We start from the raw sequence: 20,574 nt of genomic DNA on the forward strand, positions 1-20,574 counted from the left end.
ATGAAAATGAATTCATTTAACCTATGTAAGAATATATTATTTTATTACATTAGCAAAAGACAGAAGAAAACTAGCATGAACATTTTGTTTGTTGGTTTTTTGACTTTAGTTTTTGGAAGATTGTACAAAACACTTTAAAGTGTCATTTTATATAATGAAAACCAAAAATATATGGAGAATCTAAAAATAAGTTTTCTAGCCTATTGCCTCTTTTCAGAATTTTTCATTTTAGAAGATTATATCTTGACCATATGAGGTGAGGTTATCTTCTTTTGCTTGATGAAAACCAAAATTATGTACTTAATTTACTTTCAAATAATCAAGAGAATTTGCCGAAAGGGTAACGTCTCTTTTGTATGTATGTATCATGGGAGTTATGGGAGTAAGTATGATGAATACTTCCAACAATCCAAAAATAAAAGAGAAATTCCCAAATCTAATAAACATTATCATTGAAAATATCAAAGTCAATGTTATTCCCTATAGGATCACAAACAAGACAGGTAGACTATCACTACTTCTACTCACTGTCCTAATGGAGGGCATGGGATCAAACCAGGAAAGGAAATGAGATGTATTAAGTTTGAAAAGGAGAAGCAAAACTATTTTAATTTATAGATCATAAGTTTATACATGTAGAAAATACAAAGTACCTCTAAACAAACTGTAAGAACTAGAACATGTTAGTGAATTGATACAGTCACCAAACACAAAAATCAATTTTATTTCTAGATTCTAGCAAAAGCAATAGAAAATGCAATTAAAATGTCATTTATCAAATGTTTGGGAACTAACTTAATATAAGGTATGCAAGTCTTCTTCTTGATTACTCTTCAGTAACTCTAGAATAGTTTTGATTTGGGAGAAAAAAATCATAGATCATTTTAGGGAGATGAGAAGTGTCCTCACTTCTGAGGTCTGGGGTAACTAACATAAATCAGGGCCTGGTACTCAGTGGTGACCAGTCCTTGCCGCCTACAGACACTGATATCAGGAAAGACCATTTCCTAAGGCTGATCAATGAAATAGTGTTTTCAAAACCACAAACAAGAGGTTGGTACTGTCTATTTGGCTGTTGAATTGAATCTGTTCTCATATTGACAGGTATCTAGCTCTGTTCTGGCCATTTCAGAGCATAATTAATTCCCTGTATTCACACTTTTCTTAACCCAGTTAACCCTAGCTCTGGATTTGATGCTGGGTAGTTAGGTCAATTAAAGGTAAAAAAGTTATATGAAATAAAAGATAAAATTGTTATATCTATAGGAAGTAGCCTTGCTTCCCAGGTGGCTCTGTGGTAAAGAGTCTGCCTGCCAACCAGGTGGATTATTTTTATTTACACATCACACGTTTGTACATGTAGAAAATATCCCTCAGTTGGGAAGATCCCCTAGAGATGGGAATGGCAACCCACTCCAGTATTCTTGCCTGGGAAGTTCCATTGATAGAGGAGCCTGGCAGGCTACAGTCCATGGGGTTGTGAAGAGTTGGACATGACTGAGTAACTTTCACTTTCACTTTTAAAGATGCCTATGCAGCTCCATCGGGGGAAAGTTGGTCTTTCTAGGATAATAGCTAGAATAATTGGCTATTTGTATTTTTTGGAAGTACCAGTGTTTTGTAGCTTTCTGTGTATAAGTTCTGTACATGTTTTCTTAGATTTATGCCTAAGAATTTAGGGTATTTCTTGAGCCATTGTAAACAGCATTATATTATTAATTTAGATATCCACATGTTTATTGCTAGTATATAGAAATGCATTTGATTTTGTGTTTACCTTGTATATCCTGAGACCTTCTGAACCCACTTACTAGCTGTAGGAGTTTTGGAGGATATATTCTTTGAGATTTTCTACGTAGATAGAAAATAGTGGTAATCTGACTGCCTTTCTGGCTTAAAGGTTGTTTATATATTTACTTGCTTTACAGCACTGGCTACATCATCCAGCACTGTGCTGAAGGAGAGTAATTAAAGTGGATATTCTCCCTTTCTTCCCTTCCTTAGGGAAAAATATAGAGTCTTTTACCAGTAAACATACTAAGAGCTGTTGAGGAAACTCTCCATTATTCCTGTGTTTCTTAGAGTTTTCACCATGGTAGACTACTGGATTTGGGCAAATGCTTTTTCTACACATTGCTGCTGATGAACTAGCTCATCTTATTGTTGACTCACAACTCCTCCGCTTCCCGTTAGATGTCCTCCTCATCTTCTTTGTCTTGGGCCAAGTGTGCATGTAGCATGATGGCAAATGACAGCCGCTTCTCTTCAAGGTCACCCAGTATTGTGAGACTGAAGGAGGTGAGACAGACAAGTCTTTGTGGGTTCCAAGTGTCCTCACAGTTCAAGTACGACTTTATGTGTCACAGTTTGTCCATGCTTTTGTCCTCACCAAACTTTCCTTTACAAATGTTACTCTAAGCTCACTTAAAGTGAATTCAGGCTCAACATCAGATATAAAAACAACAGCTTTGTACAGACTTGTCCACCAGCTCTAGCCATTGCCTGAGATTTAGTCCTTATAACTTATCTCTTATTCCACATCCCCCATGGTTCTGCTTTTCTGATTGTGCCCTGACACAAAGTCTAACAGGAAATGACTAAGGACATGGTTTTGATGGTGACTCCACACAACTAAACCCGGGTTTGTGATGAAGTAAAACTGCCAGTTTAAAGTATTATGGCATAATCTAGACAACTTTACACATGTTCTGTATGGTTGACTTAGAAATAAACTTAAAAAAAAAAAGAAAAGCAATTCAGTATATTACATGGAGAAAAAAATTCAAGAGGAGAATGTATTAGTAGAAAGTTACTCTGGACACCTGTTTCCAATGACATAGAAGGAGCCTTTATCTAGAATTAAATCTTCTGATCCAGACCACAACTTAAACAACCACAGGACTATCATTTCTTGTCTGGGGTCTGTGTGCATTTCCGCTGGGATCCTACAGCAGGGGAGCTCTCTCTTATCAAGTTCTGGGTTTTTGTACAGCTTTTCCTATTACTTCAAGCACTGTGAGTCATGGAAAGCACAGAAGTACTTTGCAGAATCTTCCAGCTGTAAGGATGAAATGATGAGGCTGATGGATTTATCTGCTTTCTGGAAGTTTACAGAGTAGCGGCCATTCCTTGCATTGCTGTTTTCTGAATATTGTTGAATAAGGTAAGTCATCTGTCCACTGGGAAGTTGCTTGTACCAAACAAGGTAGTAATAGGTCCAGCTTGTTTCATACCGACAATTCAGGGTGACTGATTGCCCCACTTGGCCGGATATATCTGGCTGGTTTTGAGTAACTTTCTGGGCCACACAAGATGCTGTGGGGAAAAAAAATTAGAAAACAAAGATGAAGCAGTGAATAAAATAGTGTAGGAGTTATTTAGGACTCAAAGACAAAAAATTAAATCCTAAGATGCTTGCTTTTCTCCAGTCCTCCTTTCCTCCCCACGTCCCTGTGAAGCTCCGCGTGCCTGTGTGCAGGCCTTTCACCCTGAACACGTGCACCCACATTCGAAAGCCTCCCTACCAGAGAAGGTGAAGGCCAGGAGCACCCAGAGCAGGCTGGAGAGCGGCATGAGGCACGGATTTCCCTGAACAAATGTGCTCAGTTCTGACTCAAGCTGAGAGTTCAGTGTCTTTGAGTGCCTGGCAGCACATATACATACCACCCGGAACCTCTGTGACTCCCCAGAACAGGAAGTGGGGGTTGTCACGTTCATAGACCACGTGGTCTGTGCACACACGGGAAAAAGTCTGGCTCACCACAAACCTTTACTTTGTCTGCTTGTCTTTCCCTGGTCATTAAACTAGGCAGATCCTGAAAGAAGGCATGGAAAAAGCATCAGTATTAAAATTTGAGCTCAGGGGAACTGAATATTAAGCAAGTTGACATACATCAATAATTATTCAGCAAAATGGTTTTTCCAGCTGATTTAAAATATAATTTACTATAGCCTATGAAATGTTCTGTTATCTAATAACTGGTCATTTATTTAGCCTATACTTACTTTTCTCCATCCAGAATCTAATGACTCTTTAAGAAAACTTGCAGATCTTAGGCTCCTTGGTGAACGGAAATTTTATTCAAAATAATTATTGTATCCCTTTGTCTTTGAGTTCTATGGCTCTATTTCGGTTTTTCAATAAATGAAATTCAGTTCAGTTCAGTTCCGTCACTCATTCGTTTCAGACTCTTTGCGAACCCATGAATCGCAGCACGCCAGGCCTCCCGGTCCCTCACCAACTCCCGGAGTTCACTCAGACTCGCGTCCATCGAGTCAGTGATGCCATCCAGCCATCTCATCCTCTGTCGTCCCCTTCTCCTCCTGCCCTCAATCCCTCCCAGCATCAGAGTCTTTTCCAATGAGTCAACTTTTCGCATGAGGTGGCCAAAGTACTGGAGTTTCAGCTTTAGCATCATTCCTTCCAAAGAACACCCAGGACTGATCTCCATCAGAATGGACTGGTTGGATCTCCTTGCAGTCCAAGGGACTCTCAAGAGTCTTCTCCAACACCATAGTTCAAAAGCATCAATTCTTCAGTGCTCAGCCTTCTTCACAGTCCAACTCTCACATCCATACATGACCACAGGAAAAACCATAGCCTTGACTAGACGGACCTTAGTTGGCAAAGTAATGTCTCTGCTTTTGAATATGCTATCTAGGTTGGTCATAACTTTTCTTTCAAGAAGTAAGCATCTTTTAATTTCATGGCTGCAGGCTCTTGTTACCACCATTAAAATCATGACAGAGTTGTTTCATCTCTCTAAAGAAACCCTCTTTTTACACCCTCCCGAGGCCTGCAATTCTTTACAATCCAGGTCACTACTGATCTCCTTTCATCTTTATATTTTGTCCTGTTGAGAATGTTGTAAAAGTAGAATCACACTACATATACAGTCATAAAATCTGATAAGAGTAATCATATACCATTTAGCCTCTGAGATTGATGTTTTTACTCAGCATAACATCATGAGACCCATCTGGACTACTGCATATATCAATAGTCTGTTCCTTTTAATCACTACAGACTGTCCCCAACTTGTGATAATTCAATTTAGAATTTTTGACTTTACAGTAGTGAGAGAGTGATATGCTTTCAGTAGAAACCATACTTGGAATATTGAAATTTTATCTTTTCCTAGGCTAGCAACATGTAGTATTATGTTTCCTGGTGATTCTGGGCAGCAAGAATGAGCTGAGCTCCTGGCCAGCCTCAAAATCATGAGTGGAAACAACTAACACATTTACAGCCATTTCATACCCATATAACCATCCTGATTTTCACTTTCAGGACAGTATTTATGCATAGCTTAAGATTTTCATTATTTTAGTGTAAAATAGACTGTGAGATGATTTTTCCCCCCACTGTAGGCTAATGCAAGTATTGGTCACATTTAAGGGAAGCTAGGTTAAATATATTAGATGGATTTTCTTTTTTTAATTTTAATTGATTTTTATTGGAGTAAAATGTTAGTTCCTGCAGTGCAGCAAAGTGAATGAGTTTTGCATGTATATATTTATCTCTACTCTTTTTTAGATTTCCTTTCCATATTAAATGAACTTTTTACCTCCTATTGTTTTAACTTAAAATGATTTGTTGCAAAATAACCCTCTTGAAGTTGAGAAAGATGTATAAATAATATTTCATTGTGCGAATGTACTACAGGATATTTATCTGTTCATTCAGTGAAGATCACTGGTTGATTTCCAGTATTAAGAATTCAGCAAGTGAATATTTAAGTGTATTTGAAATTCTTGGACTGTTTTCTAGAATGACTGGGCCATTCACCCATCAGCAATGCATGAGTGATCCAACTTCTCTGCATCCTTGCCAGAACTTGGTATTGTCAGTATTTTTAATTCTAGCCCTTATGATATATGTAAAGTGGTATCTCTTTGTGGTTTTAATTTGGATTTCCCTAATATAAATTTAGGGGCATATTCTTTGTATTTCCTATATTGATAATCATCTTACCAGCAAATAGTGGCAGTTTCACTTCTTCTTTCAACTCTATAAGATCGTTACATCTACTTTCTTTATTGCACTTGCTCCAACATCTAGCACTGTACTGAAAGAGGGACAAGAATGGACACTCTGGCTTTTTTTTCTTTTTTAGAGAAAATTATAGTCTTTTACTATTAAGAATACCATTAGCTATTGAGGAAATTCCCCACTATTCTTGTGATTCTCAGAGTTTTCATCATAATTGATTACTGAATTTTTGCAAATCCTTTTTCTTTGACTAGATTAATATGATAATATGATTCTTCTTTTCTACCCTGCTAATGTGAATTCTATCCATTGATTTTCAATATTAAAGTGTTTTGTACCCTTGAAAGAAATTACATTTGTGCTTGGTATATTACTCATTTTACATATCAATGAATTTTACTTGATAAAATATTTTCAGAAATTTGTGTCTATCTTCTAGATAAAAGATATTTCCCTGTAGTTTTCAGTTCTTTATGGTCTTTGTCTGATTTTGGCATCAGGGTAATATTAGCCTCATAAAATGAGTGAAGAATTATTTTCTTTCTATTGTCTGCAAGAAACTGTGTATAATTCATGCTAATTCCTCTTCAACGTTTGACAGAATTCTTCAATGACACTGAATCTGGGGGTTTTTTATCATTATTATTAAAATTCAGTCTTCATAGACATCATGACTTCAGCTTTCTCTGGCCCCTGCTCTGAGGAGAGATGAGGAGGAGTTACCCTGGAGCCCACAGTGAGGTTTGGGGACAGACAGCAGGTGCTCCCAGAGCACTGTGCCTCTGCACAGAAGTAGGTTCCTGCATCTGAGAGCTGGGCAGCAGCGAGGTGCAGGGCGCTGTGTTGTCTGGTCTCTCCAAGCCGACCTGTCAGTCTCTGCTCTGTCTTCCCTTCTCCACCCTTAGCTAGTATCATCAAGAGGGCAGGACTTCCCCCAGGGCTCTGCTTATACTACTGTAAGTTGTAAAATGTGCTTGAGAAATTGCAGTATGTGGTGAAGTTCTCCCCTTCTTGCAGAAGCAAGAATTCAGGAAAATGCCTTATCTGTTGTCCATTCATTTCTGTTCAGAAAAGCAGTGAGAAGGAACAGAGAAAGTCTGATTAGATGTTTATTCTCTCAGCTGTAATGGTCTCTTTCATTCTTCTTGTGTATTTTCTCCTTCTTTCCACGTCTCCCTCCCCAGCTCCCTCTGTCTCCCTCCCACATTTTAGTTGTTATGTTTTTCTCAACATCTGGCTCTCAGTCAGAAAATTCCACTCCTACAGTTGCCTGCAGATAAGATTCCTCTGTGCTGAATCTTCTAGGAGGAATCAAACTCACCTGATATTTGTATCCATAAGATCAACACTGGTGCTAACAGTAGCATCTCCCTTTTCTTCCTCTTCAGAAAGAGTTGCTGAATCTGCCTGCTCCTAAAAAGGTTTCCCTTGTATCAGCTTCTTCTAGACACATAGAAATATAGTCTATACTGCCTTTAGGAAAGAAAATAGACAGGAGTGACTACAATCTGAGACAGCCAGTCAGACTTACTACCTTATTACCCACCCATCTTCCCCAAGGAGTGTCTATGTTTGCAGATGCTGCCCCTCTGTGACTGGACCAAAAATTTCTGATCCAGTAATACTTGGTAAATAGTGGTTACTCAAACATTTGTTGAATGATAAATAAATGTGCATGTTTACTTATGTGAGAATTTGAATGCAAATGTCCCAAAGAATAATTAAATTAATTACTCTTTAATTTAATTTAAAAATGCCCTTCCATGAATGTAAACAATCAGGAGTTGCTTGTAGCTGTTTAGAAATGTTACCTTTGGAAAACTGTGTTAGCCCCAGTAGCCCTTTTTCTACCATTATAAATTATCACAAATGTGATGGCTCCAAAGAGCAAGAATTGGTTCCCTACAATCTGGAGGTCAGAAGTCTGAAAACAAGGTGTCAGCAGGAACAGACTCCTTCCAAATGAGGAGAGAATCTTTCCTTGCCTCTTCTGGCTTCTGGTGGCTCCACGTCCTCCTTTGCTAGTGACTGTATACCTCCAACCTCCTCCTCCATCGAGAAGACCTCACAAGGCCTTCTCACCTGTGTGTCTCTTAAAAGGACACTTGCCATTGGATTGAGGCCCCACCAAGACAATCCAGTATGATTGGATTTTGATACCCTTTTCTCAATTACATTTGAAAAGTTTCTTTGTTAAATAAGTTCACATTCACAGTTTCCATGGATTAGGATGTGAATGTATCTTTTGGGGCCCACCTTCTAACTCACTATAGAATCCTTGATGTCTTTGAACTGTTGCCATGCAGTTATATAAATGGTAGACATCTCAAAACTTCTTTAAAGTCAAAAGTAAATCTGAATCTGAGTTACTTTATATATAGAAACAGAAGGAGTAGCAGGTTTAGGACGTAATGGAAAAGGAAAATCCCATGAGTTAACAAAGTTCTTTGAAATGCACATCATTGGGATAACTTTTCCTTTTCAGCCATGTTGGATTTGGACCCCCAAATGTAGACAAATCTAGGAGTGCTATGTTGGTGAAAGCTCCACTCCCACCCTAAAAGAGCAATGGGTCTGGAGCAGCACTCGGGGATGCTTTAAATGTTTCCTGGTCTTCATGCAGATCAGGAGCCCTGCCGCAGTTTACACAGAAGGATGTAAAACCAAGACAGAATATTTGCCCACTGGAGAAGGTTGCCTTTTCCCAGCTCACACCATCGTATTTGCCATAGCCCATCTCCGGGTCTTCTGCTGTGAAGGAGATATTTGTTAAATGAAAAGAAGGGAACCTGACCATGCTTTAGTTTGTGGACTAAAAGGAATCTCTTCATGCCTTGTAGGAAACAGTTTGAATGAGTATAAATATAAGATGGCCCTCAGTAGCAAATATTCTTGTCAAACCATCTTAAGAGGGGACCAGATTTAAGAATATTTATAATTAAAAGTTAGCAATATTATCCTCTAAGATTTTGCAAAACCAATACAATATTGTAAAGTAATTAACCTCCAATTAAAATAAACACATTTATATTAAAAAAAAAAGAAATAATGTTGCTTGAACTGGGCTGTAAAGTTGAGTACATATAAGTGTTTTAAACAAGTACTTGGGAAAAACCGTTCTGACCAAAGAGGACAGTATCTGCAAAGGTTCAGGTTAAGGAAAGAGCTTAATACTAGCATGAACGGTTTTATTTTAAAGTGGCTGATGTACATGTAAAGTATGTGGCAGAAAAGGGTGAATGAGAAAACTAGAAGTAACTCAGGGAAAAATTGTACATTGCCTTGTAATTCTTAATATAACATTCGATCTTTACAATTTCTAATGGTTCCTCATTATTGAAAGATGAGCAGGAAGTGAACTAATTTTATATGTTATTGTTGTTGTTATTGTTGTTATTGTTGTTCAGTCGCTAAGTCATGTCCAATTCTTTGTGACCCCATGAACTGCAGCACGCCAGGCTCCTCTGTCCATGGGATTTCCTAGGCTAGACTACTGGAGTGGGTTGCCATTTCCTTCTCATATATATATATACTCTGTGGTCATGTAGAAGTCAGACTGAAAGAGCTAAGAATAAAGGCAGGAAGAGAGTGAAGAGGCCTTTGCAGTTATCCAAGTCAGAGGTGCTAAATGCTTGGATTAGGGGAGCTGCAAGCAGTATAGAGATGAGGAAGTGGATAGGGTGCTATTTGAGAAGTAAACTGACATGACCTTGATGGTTATTAAGGTCTATGAGCTTCATTAGTGCTCTGGTGCCAGTTTGCCACAAGGAATGTATTTATTCTATCAGCTCACGTGGAAGCTAGTGGCCAAAGTTACCTCCAGTGACCCTGCTCCCTGATATCTGGGACCTTGTGTAGCCCCCGCACACACTGAGGCCAGGCTGTCTGCATGACTTGCTGTAGTAAACAGATGAGCAGAAGTTCACAGCATGCCAGTTCTGAGGCGAGAGGTGGTGACTCTTTGGCAGTTGGCACTTCTGTGGTTTTGGAAGCCCCGAGGCACAGTGTAAGATGCCCAGCTTCCTCAGGGCCACAGAGAGACCACATGCATGGGCCCTGGTCAGTCCTGAGAATGTCTGAAGAAGAGACAAGCCTGGGCCTCTGAGATTTCAGCTGAGCCTCGGCTTCCAGTCAACCCCACTAATTAAGTGAGTAAATTGAGGGATTCCAGTACAATTGAGCCCCCTTTCACCACATGGAGCAGAGGTATCATGAGATAATTAATCAGTAAGTTTTGAGGTGGTTTGTTGTGCAGCAAAACACAGTAACACTAAAGCCCATGAAGAGAATCCTGTTGGAGACTTGTGAGATATTAGCAAGAATAAAGTGTGCTTTCCTGTCTCTGATTTCTGATTGTCTCTAAGAGCTAGACCTGAAACATCTGTCTGTTTCACCAAACTTCATTTCACATGTGGTCTAAGTGCTCCTGCCTTAGCAGAGAAGATTATCTGGTGATGCTCAGGTGTGATGAGAGCCTTGGGCCCCACAGAACAGGAGCAGGTGGTTGGTTGCTCATGTTGGGGCCCTAGAGTAAACAGGGAGATGTGAGCTTTCCTTGTTCAATTTGATTTTTATATTTCACTCATTCTTCTCACTCCATGTGACTTAAAAAAAATGAGGGACTATTTATGAGGTCAGATCTGTATCTCTATAACTAACACAACAAACAGAATATTTTCAATATCAAATCCATTTGAGAACCCAAAGAAACTGAAAAGTCTGGTGCATGTGTGCTTGGTTACATATGACTTTCATAAAGACACGGGTATTTTTTAAGGAATCTCATTTCCAGGTTTGCATTTTCCCCATGTTTATAACAGTAGATTTTCCAAGTTATGTGCCGCTGCATCCAGGAATTGATTATGTGAGTGGAAAGTGCTTTATCTCCTTACCCCCTAAGGTGAGGAAGAACCCAGGGAATGTGGACTCACAGGTCAGTTTCAAGCAGCATTCTATACTGAAGTGCTGTACAAATGTAATCAACTTCTATATGTTCTTTGGTATGAAAAATGCATGAAGCACTGTGTCGCAGCAACACACAGTATAGACAAATTTTGTCCCTGCTTTTTCTCTGTGCTTTTTGTTTCTGCCAATTCAGAGTTAGCTAAAACACAGGGTCTTCACTGATAGTATTAGAAATGTCTTCCATTGATCTTTATGCCAATAATGTTGAAGGTCCAGTTTGGGAAGTTGACCAGCAGCTCTTTTTTTGCATGTTGTTTAATTCCATTAACACTACTGTACAATGAACTACAGGTTCACCTCACTCACTTCTGTGCTCTACCTTCCAGTTCTAAGCACATTCATACAGGAAAATGGGTTCAACTATATGCAATCTGATGGACCAATAGATTCATTACTGCCTTGTGAATGATCTTTGAAAAAGAAGCCAGAAAGAAAAACACCAATACAGTATACTAACACATATATATGGAATTTAGGAAGATGGCAATGATGACCCTGTATGCAAGACAGGGAAAGAGACACAGATGTGTATAATGGACTTTTGGACTCAGAGGGAGGGAGAGGGTGGGATGATTTGGGAGAATGACATTCTAACATGTATACTATCATGTAAGAATTGAATCGCCAGTCTATGTCTGATGCAGGATACAGCATGCTTGGAGCTGGTGCACGGGGATGACCCAGAGGGATGTTGTGGGGAGGGAGGTGGGAGGGGGTTCATGTTTGGGAACACATGTAAGAATTAAAGATTTTAAAATTTAAAAAATAAATAAATAAATAAAAATTAAAAAAAAAAAAAAGAAATCTTTCACATGAACGTCTCTTAAATAGTTTTGGTCTGAGGGATTTGTATGCAAACCAGTATTGTTTTTATAATATGTATTATCTTTCCTAAACATAATGACACTAATAAATCTTTTAAAATATGAATTTATGAAAGAGAGAGAGCCCAATAGCACCATACTTCAGGAGGCTGGACAGAGGCTTGATATGAATTACTATTGTGTATGGTGGGGAGAAACCTGAAAGCATAAGCTATAAGATGAAAAGGCCCAGATGCAAATTAATCCGTCTTGACAAACCCCAGAAAGACCCCAGAATTAGCAGCCTGTGCCAGAGGAGCCTGGCGGGCTGCCGTCCATAGCGTCGCGCAGAGTCGGACACACCTGAAGCGACTAAGCAGCAGCACAGCACCAGTGCGGAATTAAGTGAAGGTGTTAGTCACTCAGTCGTGTCCAGCTCTTTGTGACTCCATGGATGATAGCCCACCAGGATCCTCTGCCCATGGAATTATCCAGGCAAGAATACTGGAATGGGTAGCCATTCTCTCCTCCAGGGGATCTTCCTGACCCAGGGATTGAATATGGCTCTCCTAATTGTGGGCAGATTCTTTATGGTCTGAGCCATCAGAGAAGCCCAATATGGTATTAAACTGGTGGGTTATTTGGAAATCTGCAAAATGAGCACAGGATCAGATAATTGATCAGCTTCATATACCTGGAAATTACTAAGTAAGAAACTCAGATCCTGGAGTTCAGTTACTTATTCACTATCATAGTTACAATATAAACTGGGGGAGAGACCAAGTTGAGTAGTGAATTTCCCCTATCAATGCTTCTTCCAGATATCACAGTGATTTTTAAAAATGCAAACAACCACACGATAAAGAGATGACATACAGATATTCATGTAGCGGGAAGTTTGAACTAAAGCAAAACCAAAATCTCCAATGAGTTAAATGAGACAGAATTGACTTTTCTGGTATAAAACATGCAGACTTCCATGCCAGATGTGTGAGACAGCATATCCCCATATTACATTCATGCACATAAGGAAATACCATAAAGACTAGCTCTTAGGATGTAGCAACAGTGAAGGGTAAATATTACCCAGGAATAATCATATTATTTTAGATAGGTTTGAAAACTATCTAGTTTACTTGGAATCACAGGAAAAGAGGAGCCTAGGAATTGGAACCAATGATATGGCCAATATACTGGTGGTAGTGGAGACTAGTGATGTTTAGAAACAGTCCAGTTAGTTGAGGGAGCTACAGTGACTGGAATGCCTGTTTATCTATGTTTATATTTCCCCCTGATTACTGAAAACGCTGTCTTTCATTGAATTTCCCTTTTCTTCCCGACAATGACTCTTCCTCAAAGCTGGTCCCAGAGCAGCAGCAGGCACGGGTTTGGGTATGGGCTGCAGGGGCCTTAGTGGCACTGTGTGGAGGCACAGAGGTAGGTGGCTGAGTCTTCAGGCTGGGATCCTCTGATGTACATGGAGCTGTAGCCCTCCTTAGTATTCAGAGTGACTCTCACTCGTCCTTGCTTCTTTTCATCCCCATTTACGCTTATTACAAACAGGTTCTTGGGGCCCTTTGCAGGTTCCCATCTATACCAGTGTAAAGCATAGAAAGAGCTGGAAGGGAAACTGCAGGTGAAATTGGTGCTCTCTCCTTCCTGAACCCACAGCAAGGGAGGACGCTGTTCCACAGTCAAGAGGCTGCTCACTCCTGTTCAGAAAGACAAGGTCACACATAGAAACTGATTTCTCTACAGTGTTCATTGCCTTCACACATTCCCAAATATTAGAATGTTGAGGTGCCTGACTGCATCTCCCTCCTTCCCCATCACCACCCAGATTGTTCAGAATGTCTTCAGCAGCCCCAGGACTTAGGGCCAAGATGAAGCCACAGGATCAGCCATGAGGCTGGCAAAGGGTTCCTCTCCATTTATCCTGATCAAGTATCCTCAGCAGAGGAACGTTCTGCAGCCTAGATCTGTGAAACATGCTGCTTCAGAAAATAGGTTTCTGTACCTGGTTGCCCAACCAATCAGAGACAAGACCACATACATGTGCTAGAAACACACCAACCATTTCTGCCCTAGAATCAGTTGCCTGTGGTTCAAAATGAGGGCTCAAACACTGCTTTCTTGAGACCAACTTCACAAACATTGAGATGAGCTCACTACACAAAGAGAACTGACAGCCTTTCAGAAGTGGGCTGCTTAATCATGGACTGCTACTATTCAACTGGAGAGAGTGGGATGGTAATATGTGACATGAATCCTGCTTTGGTTAAGAATCTTTATATGTATTTTAAACAAAATTTTTAAAACTTTTAAATTCCCCAAATAGAAATGTTCACTCACATAACGTGCTAAATTTTCTTTTGCTTCATGTACATTATTCTAATATGAAAGTCACACAATAGAGTTACTATTATTCCTAATTTACAAATAACAAAAACTGTAGCTCAAAGAGTTTGGGTGATTACCTCAAACTGAAATATCAGGGAAGTGGCATAGTAAGAATTAGAACACTTATCTATCTGGTATGGAGCATATCGTGTTTGGAATTTGTCATGCCCCTACGTTTATAATATTCTATAAATGTTTTAAATGTCAGAGGTTATATGTTTTAAAAATAATAGGAGTCTACTTGTTGATTTTCTTTCTTTTTTAAAAAAGAATTTTCTTGATGTCAATCATTTTTAAAGACTTTATTGAATTTGTTACAATATTGCTTCTGGGTTTTTTAATTTTTTGGAGGGGTAGGAACAAGTCATGTGGGATCTTAGCTCCCCGATCAAGAATCAAGCCAGCACAGCACCCACTGCACTGGATAAACACTTTAAGGACAATACAATACTATATTAAGATAGAGAGTTACTCTTGGGATGAGGAAAGGCATGTGCTCTAAGTAAGGTATGGAGGGAGGGCTCCACGCTGACACTTACTCTGCAACACCAGGCAAGGTATTGAACCTCTCTCATGTTCAATTTCCATTTCTGTGAATAGTCAGTATCCTTCTGCTGGGCACTGGCCTCACATTGGCATTCATCATCTCATTCACTCCTCCTAACAACCCTGCATGGTAGATTCTATCAATATCCACATTGCAGATACAAGGGAACTGAAGCATAAAATAATTAAGTGATACTCCCAAGATCACTCAACTAATGAGTGGTAGGTCTAGAAACATAATCCAAGTCTTCCATCTCAAGCACTGTTACATTGCCTCCTTAAAGTAGCGTGGACCCAACCTTGAAGGGTTAGGATAAGAACTGAGGGAGAACACACCTGAAAATCACCTCACACAACACTTTCCCTAGCATAGGCACTCAGTCAGATGCAAGCAATGCACAAAACGTTGAGCATTTGGGAGCCAAACTTTCAAATTGCAAAGGAGTCTATCTACAAGATAGAGCTTAATATTTTTTGAGATATATTTGGCAGTTTAAATGGTAGATTTCATGTATTTTTGCAAGTTTCCATGGTCTATCATATTCTTTCTGTTCAGGGAAAATCAGTTCTTTAGGGTGTTATATTGAGAGATTGAGATGTTGTTGCTGGAATGAATATACCCAGCAGTGTTTGCTATGATTGCTTAGATTTTTCCCCATTTTTGAGTCTTGCTCCCATTCTCAGAATATTTCTATACTATATTACAAGAAAGGACAGAGCAGTAGAAACTATTTCACCTACCAGAAGAAGAAGGAAAAAGAAAACAACCCTTTGTGCAATAATTCTGAGCTTCCTCTCCAAGGTAGCCTATTACTTGCCAGCCAAAATCATCGCATGTAAGATGTTACAAGAAAACATGAAGATACTTTTTAGCCAAACCAATATTTGTCATTTGAAGTGAATCATTTTCACATCTGGTAGGCAAAGATTAAAAACTAGCCAGTTGTCCCGAATCTTCTCATCTCCTATGATTTCTTCATTGAGACGTTTATACTGACTTTGTTTTTTTTTTTTTTTAATGACTATTCAACTTTATTTTTTTTATTTTTTATTTTTTTTATTTTTATTTTTACTTTATTTTACTTTACAATACTGTATTGGTTTGGCCTTACATTGACATGAATCCACCACGGGTGTACATGCGTTCCCAAACTTGAACCCCCCTCCCACCTCCCTCCCCATAACATCTCTCTGGGTCATCACCGTGCACTAGCCCCAAGCATGCTGTATCCTGCGTCAGACATAGACTGGCGATTCGATTCTTACATGATAGTATATCTGTTACAATACCATTCTCCCAAATCATCCCACCCTCTCCCTCTCCCTCTCCCTCTGAGTCCAAAAGTCCGTTATACACATCTGTGTCTCCTTTGCTGTCCTGCATACAGGGTCGTCATTGCCATCTTTCTAAATTCCATATATATGTGTTAGTATACTGTATTGGTGTTTTTCTTTCTGGCTTACTTCACTCTGTATAATCGGCTCCAGTTTCATCCATCTCATCAGAACTGATTCAAATGAATTCTTTTTAATGGCTGAGTAGTACTTTGTGTATACCAAAATATGCATAGAAACTAACGAAAATGAAAACACAACAACTCAAAACCTGTGGGACACTATAAAAGCAGTTCTAAGAGGAAAGTTCATAGCAATACAGGCATACCTCAAGAAACAAGAAAAAAGTCAAATAAATAACCTAACTCTGCAACTAAAGCAACTAGAAAAGGAAGAAATGGAGAACCCTAGAGTTAGTAGAAGGAAAGAAATCTTAAAAATTAGGGCAGAAACAAATGCAAAAGAAACAAAAGAGACCATAGCAAAAATCAACAAAGCCAAAAGTGGTTCTTTGAAAGGATAAATAAAATTGACAAACCATTAGCCAGACTCATCCAGAAGCAAAGAGAGAAAAATCAAATCAATAAAATTAGAAATGAAAATGGAGAGATCACAACAGACAACACAGAAATACAAAGGATCATAAGAGACTACTATCAGCAGTTATATGCCAATAAAATGGACAACGTGGAATAAATGGACAAATTCTTAGAAAAGTACAATTTTCCAAAACTGAACCAGGAAGAAATAGAAAATCTTAACAGACCCATCACAAGCACGGAAATTGAAACTGTAATCAGAAATCTTCCAGCAAACAAAAGCCCAGGTCCAGACGGCTTCACAGCTGAATTCTACCAAAAATTTCGAGAAGAGCTAACACCTATCCTACTCAAACTCTTCCAGAAAATTGCAGAGGAAGGTAACCTTCCAAACTCATTCTATGAGGCCACCATCCCCCTAATACCAAAACCCGACAAAGACGCCACAAAAAAATAAAACTACAGGCCAATATCACTGATGAACATAGATGCAAAAATCCTCAACAAAATTCTAGCAATCAGAATCCAACAACACATTAAAAAGATCATACACCACGACCAAGTGGGCTTTATCCCAGGGATGCAAGGATTCTTCAATATCCACAAATCAATCAATGTAATTCACCACATTAACAAATTGAAAAATAAAAGCCATATGATTATCTCAATAGATGCAGAGAAGGCCTTTGACAAAATTCAACATCCATTTATGATAAAAACTCTCCAGAAAGCAGGAATAGAAGGAACATACCTCAACATAATAAAAGCTATATATGACAAACCCACAGCAAACCTTATCCTCAATGGTAAAAAATTGAAAGCATTTCCCCTGAAGTCAGGAACAAGACAAGGGTGCCCACTTTCACCACTACTATTCAACATAGTTCTGGAAGTTTTGGCCACAGCAATCAGAGCAGAAAAAGAAATAAAAGGAATCCAAATTGGAAAAGAAGAAGGAAAACTTTCACTGTTCGTTTACTGACTTTGGTTCAATAATGGCAGCCCCTGTTTTGACTAGCGTACATGCGTACTTGCTCAGCCTCTCTGTCTTTGAAACCTTTGGACTGTAGCCACTCAGGCTCTTCAGTCCATGGGGTTCTCCAGGCACATTAAAACAACTGACTAGGTTTGCCCGCAGTTTAATCCATGGTCACTAGAGGCAGCAAGGTGCCCAGTGTCAGCCTCACAAAATATTTAGCAGGCCACCAGGTGGCAGTGCTTCCGCTTTCATTCTTGCTACGCAGTCGCTGGAGCCTGATTCTCTGGGAATGCAAATAGTAACATTAAGATTAAGTATTCACAAAGGCGTGACATTTGAGTTTTCAGAGGTGCACCATGTAAATGTTTTGAGGGATAGCGTCACAGCAGAGAGGGCAAAGGCAAGGGGCACAGGTCTTGATATACAAGATGCTTGGAGTGTTTAAAGAGTAATATCTCTTCTTTTCCTGTAGCCTCTTGTCTTTCCAGGCACACTGCAACTAACAAACTTGCTAAAGCATTTAGCACTTAACTGGATAGTGGATGATTTCCTCATCTACTGATCCTGGGGCAATTTGTACCTAGGTTTACCCTCTTCTTCCCTAGTTGCCTTTAGTTTCCAGTTTAAACTAGTATAATGTCACCATCACTGAGACATCCAGCCGCCCTGTCTTAGATCCAAGTGTTCTCCATACCCAAACTTTCCCTTAAGGAGCCCTCTAAGATGGTACACTCTGGAAGACAATAAAAGTTTGGGACACTTTTCACAGTTAGAAAAGTTATGTCTCACTTCTCAAAGATTACAAGAATTGGAACAATAAAACCTATCTCATAGGGTTTTAATACTTAAATTAGATAATGGATTGTAAATTCATCCCATGCCTTACTATTATAGTAAGCTCAATAAATATCAACTTTCTTTATTCTATTAAAGAATACCTTTCCTTCAAAGTCCACTTCTGTGACCTACTTTCCTCCTCCCCTCCCCTGCCTCCGCTGCACATCAGTTCAGTAATGGAAACTTCCAGGACATTTACTTAATCACTTACTTTCCTGGAGACAGTAAGTATTTTTCCTTATCCTTTTTGCGTCATATACGTCTAGCTACATTGATACACTCAAGCTGAAAGGACATGGATGGAACAGATGAGGTTTGATTTTGGTTTCTGTAAAAACAGTAAAATCAAGGTCATATTGCATGTTTTCTACCTATTGGATATGATATTTCTGATTTGGATCTCTAAGATTTTGCTATTCCTATTAGCTATTTTCTCTTCTTATTGATTTATGCATTTTTAATATATCCTGAATTTGAGTCTTTTTTTCAGGGCTGTGTATTGCATACATAGCCTTCCAATCAGGCCTTGAATTTTCCCTCTCTTTGCAGTGATTTTTAACAAACAAAAACAATTTTAAAATATACTTGCATGCTCATAAGAAGCTCCCTTGAAACTTTTATGTGTTTGTTTTCTCTAGAAATGCTTACCTTTTGTGACTGTTATTGCCTGTGATAAGTCAGGTATCATTATTAATGATGTTTCCCAGAATACAGCATGTCAATTTCCCATATTAGTAAGAGTTTTTCCCACTAAAATAGACGCTTGGATTTGTCTTCAATGCTTTGCAAACTTCTGCCAAAACCACAGAAGTGGACTTGCAGAATTCCTTATTCATCTTTATTACTTTCCATATAGTGTTGTTCCTGAATAAGGAGCTTGTTTTATATGAAGTTAAGTACAACAGTGAGTGGAGATTCTTGCTATGAGCAAAGAGATTATAGAATAGGTAATACATGAGGTAGTTATAAATACCAGTTACAACCACGTGGCCATTTGCAGGAACAAGAAATATAATAGTTATGAAATTACTTTCATTTTATATGAATAGATTTATGTATACATTAACCATTTTTAACTTCCATCTCCAGTTTTCCTGCCTGTAGTAGCATAAAATGTGCTACTACAAGTTAATTTGTATCTCCTTGTATCTCAGTAGTCAAGGTAAAGAATTCAATGGATCCTCTGATTCAGCTATCAGAGGAAAGAGCATCACCCCTAAATGGATAAATGAACTTGGTATTCTCTTTGAGGGAGACAGGTTGCTTTGGTTGATTAAAGAAATAGTTGTATCATATTAACAGGAAGCCTAATTTTCCTGCTGTCCTTATTAGAAAGTTGTGTTGTTCAAGGAGGTACCGATGAATACCTAGTTAACAAGGAGGGAAGTTAACTAGCTAAGGCATTATGGTAGCTTTGTACTGTTTCAGCTTAACTATCTGGAAATCTATTTCCTCGAATTTGCTTCCATTTTTTTTTTTCTGGTTGGCTTGGCCATGAAAGAGATTTGTGTGAGTTTTGGAAGGTACTTGTGATGAAGTAGCCATATTTTTATGTTCCATGGGTTGGTGCAGAGCTCCAGGGACTATGGCAATACATACTGTTGCTGCTGATCTGATAGTTCAACTTATTATTGACTCACAACTCCTCTCCCTCCCATCAGATCTCTTACTCATGTTCTCTTTGTATTAGACCAAGTATGCCTGTCGCATGATGGCACATGACATCCACTTCTCCTGAAGGTCACCCACCACTGTGAGACTGAAGGAGGTAAGAGACAGACAAGTTTTAGTGTATCTTGTGGGTTCCATTGTCCTCATACACTTCCATACATGTCACAGTTTCTCCATGCTTATGTCCACATCCAACTTTCCTTCACAAATGTTACTCTAGTTGACTTAGAGTGAATTAGACTCAACACCAAATACAAATACAACAGTTTTTATGGACTCTTCCACCAGCCCTAGCTATTGCCTGTGTTCTAATCCTTATAACTTATCTCTCACTCTACATCACTGGTGGTTCCTCTTTTCCGGTTGTGCCCCGACACAAAATCTGAGAGGAAAGGACCAAGGAAATGATTTTCAGGACGATTTCAGCTTCTAGACCCAGATTTGTGATGTGAGGATCTTTAGGTGAAACTGCCATTTTATATTCTTATGGGGAAAGTTTTCAAATTT

At 38.9% G+C, this 20,574-nt stretch overlaps 1 gene segment (V, D, J or C); it reads right to left on the bottom strand.

Annotated features, from left to right (window-relative positions):
• Positions 3,002 to 3,629, bottom strand: LOC108636887. The segment is given in 2 exon segments: positions 3,002 to 3,315; positions 3,525 to 3,629. Coding segments are annotated over 2 exon segments (363 nt in total).

Source organism: Capra hircus, chromosome 10 (genome assembly GCF_001704415.2).
Source record: "Capra hircus breed San Clemente chromosome 10, ASM170441v1, whole genome shotgun sequence".
Taxonomy (NCBI): Eukaryota; Metazoa; Chordata; class Mammalia; order Artiodactyla; family Bovidae; genus Capra; species Capra hircus.